This window comes from Lactuca virosa, chromosome 9 (genome assembly GCF_052849685.1).
Source record: "Lactuca virosa cultivar CGN04683 chromosome 9, Lactuca_virosa_CGN04683_v6, whole genome shotgun sequence".
Taxonomy (NCBI): Eukaryota; Viridiplantae; Streptophyta; class Magnoliopsida; order Asterales; family Asteraceae; genus Lactuca; species Lactuca virosa.
In genome coordinates, this window is record NC_136434.1 from 119,765,717 (window position 1) to 119,775,857 (window position 10,141).

The 10,141-nt window shown below is 32.3% G+C and overlaps 1 protein-coding gene across 1 annotated transcript; it reads left to right on the forward strand.

Moving 5' to 3' along the window:
• The first annotated feature begins 7,443 nt into the window (after positions 1-7,443).
• On the forward strand, positions 7,444-9,870 carry LOC145140022 (uncharacterized). The gene is made up of 3 exons (XM_079073646.1): positions 7,444-7,576; positions 8,400-8,513; positions 8,596-9,870. Exons 2-3 carry the CDS (start codon positions 8,412-8,414, stop codon positions 9,838-9,840), a joined length of 1,347 nt encoding a protein of 448 aa, XP_078929772.1. The 5' UTR covers positions 7,444-7,576; positions 8,400-8,411; the 3' UTR covers positions 9,841-9,870.
• The last annotated feature ends 271 nt before the right edge of the window (positions 9,871-10,141 follow it).

Consider the following 10,141-nt stretch of genomic DNA (forward strand, 5'->3'; position numbering starts at 1 on the left):
CAAACCATCCACAGTCGGTCATATGTTGGAAGTAGATACGAATCAAGACTGTCATGGGTTGGTTTGTAGAGGTCCAAGTTGGTGGACAAAGTGGTGCTACAACACTCATGAGTGCTCATAAGTTCTGAGTATTGGATTCAACCCGCGCTCATTTGAATCACTTCATGGATTTTATCACGAGTGATCATGAGACGATAATATCTTATATTCTTCAAACCTAGAGATATGAGTTGTTACTATGAGTTGGTTATACATTGATTGCACGAAAACGCATTTGGTAACTCGATGTTATAAAACGTGCCTTTGTGTATGATTCAACAAGTAGTAGAACAAGCCATATGAGTCGAAGTTTATCCATTCCTTTTACCTTCGGGATAAAAGCGATATTTGTGGGCCCCTCGATGATTTAGCGATGACATATGTGAGTGCTTGGCCAAGCCAGGACTGATTTGATTTGTTCAATCAGTCAGTCATCATAAATCAAAAATCGGGAAACAACAAATGGACAGAGAGAATGATTATAATCCATGTCTCAGTCCATATGATATCTAGAATGGAGGAATATATGATCCTTTATCTAATGGACAAGTCATTGACAAGGTCAGAGTTCGACAGTGGCTTTAAGAGCTACGATTGCCAGTTAGGTTTTGAAGTCATACTCAATAATAGTTTTAGACTTATCCAAGTGGGAGACTGTTGAATTAATGTCTAAGTCCATAACTATATTTGGTATGTAGTTGACCCGACCCGGCATGGTCCATTTGGGTTGCACTTCACCGGCACAATTTATATGGATAGTCTTTTGAGAATAGTATATTTATGATTTATATTAATATATTATAAGTTCTAATATATTAATATGGAATCATATTATTTAATTAGTATTGATCAAGAATTAATTTAGAATTAATTAAGTGATCAAAAAGAACTAATTAAATATGGACTCTTATATATATGGAATGGGCCAAGTTCATTTAGGTTGGGCTAAGCTTTCATGGATGGTCCATGGAGCTTTTAACCTATGGATCCTATGTAAATGAAAGGTCATGGGTATTAGGGTTTACATGGATGTAACCCTAATCCTCCATAATATATAAAGGGGTCATTGGCTCACAAAATTGGCGCAAGTGTGTGAAAATAAGAGTGGGCCGATTTTAGTGTGCATACATATTCTCTCAAGTTCTTCCAAGGTGTTTTGGTGATTTGTGATTCCATTTGAGGCTTCCACACTATTGGGGCTAAGCTCTTAATGCTTGAAGACATCAAGCTACATCAAAAGGTATGTCATCTAACTAGAACTTTGTAGTATAGGTGCTTCATAATATGCTAGTTAGGATGAAACCTTGGAATAGTTAATATTTGCATGTATAATAGAGAAAACATAGATCCAAGGTTTATAGGGTTGCATGTACACCATAGGAGTGTTAGAATGCTCAAAACGCAACATCAAGAAGGTCAAATCTCCTGAAGAGGGGCTATGGTTTCAAAATGGGTCTCAAAGGGCAATAGAGGTTGAGAAATGAGAGGATCATGGGTCATAATGTTGTTTAAATAGGGTCCAAACCCTAAATTTAGGGTTTATCCCCTGAGTGCGTACACCATGCGTATGAGAAGTACGCCCAACATACTCCCCTGTTTCCGAAAATGGCAACAATGCCCCATAGGGACCAAATTTGCAAACTATTTACACACTAAGGGTAAAAAATGGAAAGTACCTTGAAGCGTGTGTTACAGTTGGGGCCCAAGACGAGCAGTCACAGAGTAAAAAAACAATGAAAAATACAAGAAACAAATAACTAGTGTACACAAGACAACCAGTATCTCCCATAACTACAGCTAAGAAAGAGATATAGAAGGGAACAAGAAAATCCTCACAGAGCAGGCAAAGAAGAAGAAGATGGATCGACTCCCTTTATCCATTCCCTCCTAGGGTTTATTGGTGATGAAATCTGACCCCTAGAGATTTATTTCAGACAAGGGATTGGCCGACCGAAGACCAGGAAAAATCCAAAGCTCACGAATATCGAGTCAACACCACAGATTGAGAGTGAGTCAACAAATCTACAAAGATCAGACAGGAACCTCGCAGTACCAGAATCTTAATCGATAACAAAGAAAAATTCCGATTTAGGAAAAAATATGCGGAAACCCTAGATCGAAATGTAGAACCTTAGATTTTCACAAATTGCGACCCTAAACTAGAGATTTCAGAAGGAACTCCAGATCGACGAAATATGCAAAGATCTACAAGGATCTATAAAAGAAACAAGGAAAAATGAAAGATACCTTTCAAGCAGACGAACCGTCGGACCACCGCTTAGAGTCATAAAAGAACAATTAGAGCCCTAACGCTCTAATACCATGTAAAAAGTATAGAAACCAAACATTCATACAACATCAATGATTCTTATATCATTTGAGTACAAAGAACCAAAAGGTTTTCAAGTACTTACACAAGAAACCTCATTACAAAAACACCTACACTACTCTCGAAATATGAACACTCAACCTAATTTACTACTCGATCAAAGATTATAAAAAAATAATAATGAAACCCTAACTGTACAAAGTTTGATACAGATGAAGGAAAACGAAAGAAAGTTCAACAAGTGTGTGTGTGTGTATGTATGCTTTGTGAATAATAAGCAGAAAACATACACAATATACATATATACCCGGGTCAAAATCCGACCCAATAACTGAAAGATCTGTGTGTTTATGAATCATATTTAACTCCCCAGTCCATTAGTATCACCTCAAGTACGAATTATCTCCTCAAACAAAAACTCCATCATTTAGCATCCTGAACATATTACAAAGGTAACACTGCAAAATAGAAAAATATACAATACAAGAACTATCTAGGAAATGTTAAGTTTAGTACTTTAAACCTTATATTTTCAACACATATTACATCCACGACATTCTTATGTATCAAAACAAGATCAAATCAACTTGAGGATAAGGTTGGCTTAATTATTTAAACATAAAATATGTTATAGATCAAGTCAAGTTCAAAGGTTTAAATTGAAGTTAACGATGAGATGTCTAAAGTCAATATGTGCACCAAAGTATCCTGATATGCTCAAGTTATTCTGTTATGCTTATCTCCAGATTAATATTATTATGATGTTTATCCTAAAGATTTATAAACTTCCATGTGTGTGATAATTTATAAGGATAATTGTTTATAGCCTTAATAGATTACAATGGTGTGCAGATAAATTGGGTGAGTATCAATTTATTCTTTATATTCTTTGAAATTGTTATTAAATATGATTTTGGTTTGACCATCTTTTATATTTTAAGGTGTTAAATTTACTACATGGACCAACGACTGTTATCATAGCATGTTGTAGATTAGTTTATTTCTAAGGACATGTCTCTTAAATGTTTTTGCTAATCCCACTCCATAGTCATCATGTTTATAGTTAAACAAAATCAATCAAAATCAAGCATCAAGTGTCCCATTTTTCAATGAAAAGAACTTCACTATGTTGTTGAGTAAGACTATGATGGTTTTTGAAACCATGGAATAAAACATACTAGAAGTCCTCAATAATTCTCTTATCCTTTCTTTATAACTTATATATTAAAGTAGTCATGTTGCTAATGTAAGAAGAATCAACTTACCAACAATTCAAATCATTGAAGTTGATAAGAAAAAAACATCAAATTAGATGTTAGAGTAAAATTTGTTATACATAATGCACTTCTATATGATGTTTTACTTCAAGTGGAAGGATGAAACTCTCCGACAGAGATGTTGGAAATTCTAATAGTAGCTTATAATGGATCAGGTGAGGTAAATTCTTATTAATAGAATAGCATAAATCAAAGATATGAGTTTTTCTTTGCATAAAAAAGTGGGTCTCTTACACATACATTCAGTTGATCCAAATATCGTGTTAACGACTTAAAGAAATTCAAGATTGATAAAATTTGAAATACTCTGGTTCACAAATCAATCATGTCTATGTGCTTAATAATAATGAGAAGATCAAGTTTATGAATCTTCAAAGTTAATTTGGAAACATAAGGAAACATGAGCAGTCTAAGGTTCAAACCTTTCCCATTGTAACTGCGCTTTATTGCGCATTACTAGCTTCTTTTCAGGGTTGAACAAGCACATAAAAAGGGAGAATTAAAGACATAAAGGAAAATCCAAGGATAAATTTATTGATTTGGCAACTCAAGTTGCCTTGCTAATTAAATAGTTCAATAACTTTTTGTACTAAAGGAAGCTGCCCAAATCTAACCAGAAAATATTTGAAGGTGGTTAATCTTCAAGGAATAAAAACCAAAACAACCTCAAATGATGCGAGCTACAAATAAGGATAAAACATCAAACTTTGCAAAAGATTGCAAGACCAAAGTTTTTGGCATGGTAGACTTTTTTGAAGCTAAGTACAAAAGGATATTAGCTTCTTTTAAGATAATAAAGTAGTGGATATAAAGTGTTGATTATTATGGAGGAAAACTGGGAAGTTAAATTTGTCTCATTTAATGATGAAGAGGTTTAAACACAACTTTTTGACTTGTGTTTGATGGCTAAGAATGATGAAACCACTGACAAATCAAGTGCTTTTGAAGATACTCTAGCCCAAGTTATTAAGGTTGTTCAATAGTTAACTGATATCCATATTCTATTTATCAACTTTCAAAGTTAAAATTTCAATTATTTTAATAATAAATATACCATTTTTTTATTATATGTATGTTGATCTTCAAAGGTCTCATAAAAGTAAAGTTAAAATTCAAAAGGAACCTGATAATTTGAAAATAAATTTTATAAGTAAAACTTGAACTTGTAACTATAATATATGAATTAATCAAAGTAAACGTTTCTAAATGACATTATTGTATGCGAAAAGGAAGTTACAATTTTTAAGAGTCCATAAAAAAGAAATTTCAATTCACTAGGGACATCCTGAACAAAAGTAATAAAGCTAATACTTGAAACATACAAGTTTTGTTTAATATAAAATTAATTTTAAGATACTTAGCCTTCAACTAACAAAGCTAACAAAGTAACAAAATATTTTATAATTATAGTGAAATAACATACTTAGCCTTCAACTGTACATTTAGAAAAGGATCCAAAAAGATCAAACAGTTTGAGCCCTAAGTTTTTCAAACACAAATAGATTACCGAAACTGCTATAAATGTGTATGATGGCTGTTTGTCCCAAAAATATCACCACATTTTTCCTCCGCCTGGTTATAAAAGTGAAAATGTTACAATTAAACCCATTTCAAAATAGGTTTCCAAAGGTTTTTAACTCTTTGTTATATGAGACATGGTAATAAACACATAAGGTACTTAGATAGTGGTTTCTTTTGTCACATGACTGAGCTAAATTCTCTTCTAATATAATATGTTTAGGAAGATGGACATGATGTTACCTTCGGATATGAGATTAAGGACAAAGCATAAGACACAATGTACTTTAATGCCAATCAGTTGTGTTTAACAAACTATCATATGCCAATGGACTTAAATAGAACTTGATCTCAACTAGCCAACTAAGTGATGCTTAATATGGAATTAATTTCAATAAGGTTTAAGGGAACATAAATGATGCAAACAAGAAAGTGGTACCTCCTTCAGAGACTAACAATGACATCTGCATACTTAATATGTTTCTATTGACAAATGGTGTATAGGTTTTAGTAATGTTTTTATTTTGGCAAATTGCATGAAAGACACTAACATTACATAAAATTCTGATTTTGACATCGTGTTTTTTTTTCTCAATTAAGTTACTAAGTTTACAGTTTTGTTGTAAATTTAATCAATCGACCGGTTCGCTTCGGATGTTACATGTTTTTCAATTGCTGATTAGGCAAAAAGTTTGCGTGGTTTCCATATATGATCTTAGTTGGCAAACATATATATTACATTAAATTCGTAAGGAGATATGTACTCACTTTCCCTTATTTTTTCTTCTTTTCTTCTCTCATAGCATCACGATTTTGTGCAATGACTTTCCAATGTTGCTAAGTGGTTCATCATCCCAAAGTGGTGTAAGCAAGACAATTAAGGTTTCCTTTAGGAGACATTACTATGGACAACCGTCTCCTAAAGGAAACCTTAATTGTCTTGCTTACACCACTTTGGGATGATGAACCACTTGAACGAGCTTGGAAAATCAGTGTACAAAATCATGATGCTTTGAGAGAGAAAAAAAAAAGAAAAATGAATACATATCTACATAAGGGTTCAATTTAACACAAATAAGGGTTCAATTTAACACAAATATTCGCCAATTAGGAACATATGTGAAAGCTCCATCAACTTTTTGTCTAGTTAGCAAATAAGAAATATTAAACATCCCAAGCAAATCATTATATTAGTTAAATTTGCAACAAAATTATAAAGTTAATGACTTCATAAAAAATACGACATTAAGATCAAAATTTTATATAAACTTAGCGTGTTATATAATTTGTCCTTTTTTTAATCACTACGAGCATTTTGAATCTTAACAAAGGAGACATTGCCCTTAAACTTATTCTAACCACTAAGGGAGGAGGGAGTCGTTCCCTCCCAACCCACCGAGCCCACTGTCACATCACTTTTTCTCTTTTATTTTTCTTCATCTTTCCGAACCCACAACACACAGAAATCATATCTTTTTGAACACACTCAATCCCATTCAATTAAAAAAAAAATACAAAACAACTAAGGTACAAGTTTTAAAACACATGGTACAAGAGAAAATAAGAAAGAGAAAGCAGAGAGAGATGATGAAGTGGGTTAGTGAAACCAATCAACCCACTCGTTGAAGCGGGAGTGGTACCGCCGATAACTCTATTGCCAATTAAGATTTTACATTTGATTGTTTTGTATTTTTTTTAATTGAATGGTTTGAGTGGGTTCAAAAAGATATGATTCCCGTGTGTTGTGGGTTCGGAAAGATGAAGAAAAACAAAAGAGAAAAAGTGATGTGGCAGTGGGTTTAGTGGGTTGGGAGAGAATGACTCCCTCCTCCCTAAGATAAAAAATTGTAATAATGCATAATTTTAACATGCACATAACTTATTTTCAAGAAATTAGATCCAAAGTTAATAAATAATAGTTTATATATTTATTAATTTTTAAATATAGATATATAAAAGTTATAGTATTCATCATTTTATTTTGAATACTTTAGTAACTAAAGATACATCATTATATTATATTTCGACTTTTTCTGTGGTTTAAAGCTTAAACCACGAAATAATCAATAGTGATTTTTTAAAGTTAGAGTGGATGACATACAATGGAAAAATATAAAACGTAAGTGGTTTATTAACGAAAGCGAATAAAAATTAATACATAAAACATCAAATTATAATCTGGTCAAAAAGTAAAAATCGTATTTAATAATTTCAATTTTCAAGATAATGGGCGGAAGAGCAAAGAGTCCCCGCACAAAAAATAAAAAGCCACTCAAATACACAATTCAAATTGCAAATAGCAAAAAAAATCCCCGCTTCCGCCCTCCGCTCTACTCTGCCCCACCGCCGTCGCTCCTCATCCCTGCTGTGTTCTGTCGGTTGCCGACGTTTTGACAGAGGATGCCATAACAAGGTAATTTTCTACTTCTAATATCGAAATCTTTTATTATTTGCTATTTGTTAATACTTAAGTTAGGGTTTATTTCAAATGTCGACCCATCAACCATCTGTCATTCTTCATTTCTTCGAATCTACTATTTTTTTTGATCGTGTTAAACAATCGATGTTCATGGTTCTGTTAATCTGCTAATTTTTGTTAATATTTTGTGGATTTATTCGAATGCCTAATAATATTTTGTTCGATGGAGGTGTTCATGGTGAAATTTTCTTGCACTTTATCCCTAATTTTTTTTTATTTTAGTTAATAGATTTGTTTCTAATTACCCATTATATATGTTTAAACTTTAGATACTACTTTGTTATAAAAATTTGGATGTGATTAAGACTTAAAAATGTGGGTTAATCTATTCCCACCCCTGCTTTCTATATATCATGAATACCCCTCTTTTATACTTTTATTCATATTAAGATTATATATTGCCACTAAATTTATAATATATGAAAAGAATCCCTTTTAGTTATTTAGTTATTATGAATACATAAAACCACCCATCCAGACAAATGTTGCTTTGTCGACAAGGTTAAATAGGTCATAAAAAATTTTCAAAATTCAAAGTGGTCAGAACAGAAAATTATGAAAATTTAGTTGTTTTAGTGGAATGTTTGATGTCAAAAATTTCACTAGTTATAGTCGACATCAAATAATTTATTAAAATGAGTTATTTTTATTGTCGAAACTAAAAGATGATATCAAACAAAAAAATCAAAATATGATGGATTTAGTCACTTTTATCCTTCCTTATTCATCACTTACAAATTGTAATATTTATCAACAGTTAAAACAAAGGATGGATTTCCACATAAATGAAGTAAAAAGTGAAGAAAATGAAGTAAACAGTGATGAAGGACATTCTGTTATCAACACTACATCACCATTTTCCACCAACATGGTATCAAGTTCATTATTAATTATTTTATTTTGTTCATTATTAATTATTTTATTTTGTTAACTAAAACAAATGTCAATTTCAGGTGTTCAATACTAGTGAAGATTTAAAGAATTGGGCCCAAAATATCGCACGCTCTCTAGGTTATGTTATTGTTACAAGAAGATCCAAGCCTAATCTAGTTGTACTTATGTGTGATCGTGGTGGCATATACACAAGTAAAAATTCCTCTCGTAAAAATATTTTTTCAAAAAAAATAAACTGTCCGTTTAATTTGGTGGCAAAATACTCGAAGGCGAATGATTTTTGGACGTTAAGGGTGATATGTGATGAACATAATCATGAACCTGCAGAACGTGTGGAGAGTCATGCATATGCAAGACGACTGTCTGATGAAGAAACTCGTCTGGTGGAAGAATTGACAAAAAAGAATGTTAAACCGATGGATATTCTATTAGCATTGAAGGAGCAAAATAAAAATAACGTGTCTTCTTTACAAACTGTATACAATGCTCGCCAAAAATTTCTAAGAAGTTTAAAGGAGAAAGATGCATCACAAACGATGGTTAGTGATATCGATGCTCATACGTATGATGAGTTTTTGAGAAATAATCGTGTTGATCCACCAATTGAACAACCCTTTAGACAAAGTTGTTTGAAAAAGGAAAATGTTTTGGGGAATTTTGAACCCTTGAGACATGGTTCTTATTCATGTTTGTGTTCGTATATTAATCAATTCCCGAATATGTTCGAGAGGTACATAACGGAAGTACAAGATGTAAAAAGTGATGGAAATTGTGGATTTCGAGCGATAGCTGTTTGTCTTGGTTTTAATGAAGATGCATGGCCCACGATTCGATTTGATTTAATGGATGAGTTAAACACACACAAGAAAGAATATGATGAGATTTTTGGAAGGGAATGTCGATTACAACTTCATGACTCTTTGAATTTCTTTCGTACTGATATAGATGCGACATTTGAGTATTGGATGACTTTGCCTTATATGGGTATCTTGATTGCTTCAAGATATAATGTGGTATTACATTGTTTAAGCGTTGGAGATAGCATGACATACTTACCACTTTGGTCTACTCCACCAACTTGGCATGAACGTGTTGCTATTGCAATTGGACTTGTTAATGGAAACCATTATGTCAAATTAACATTACAAGCAGGGTATCCGATGCCTCCTATTGTGCCTAAATGGACTCATTATAGACACGAGTGTGCATCTTCATGGGTTACTCCGTATATTACTCAACTAGACATGTATAATCAATGTTATCATTCTCATTGTAATTTTGAAAAAATTACTAAAGATACTTAAATACGTAATATGAGTTATTTTCTATTATTAGTTATCTTGTTTGTACTATTTTTATAAAATGTTTGGGTGTGGTTGATTAAACTTATTGCTTACATGTTTAAAGCAATGTAAGAAAACTGTTTCATATTCATAAACAAGTTGCCAACAAAAAACTTAATGGCACACTATAAGTAAGGGCTCCAAAATTTTTAACCAAATAACATCCCCACAACTTGATAATACAACGATTTTGTGGTCATTATGTAATATTATCTTCCATTTTTCCTCTAACACATTGTAGAACATCTATAGTAGTTAAGCC

Excerpts from the sequence above, each read along its gene's own strand:
- LOC145140022 (XM_079073646.1), top strand. The coding sequence starts at position 8,412 with ATGGATTTCCACATAAATGAAGTAAAAAGTGAAGAAAATGAAGTAAAC. Across the intron at positions 8,514-8,595 it reads CACCATTTTCCACCAACATG|GTGTTCAATACTAGTGAAGA; the intron begins GTATCAAGTTCA and ends TGTCAATTTCAG.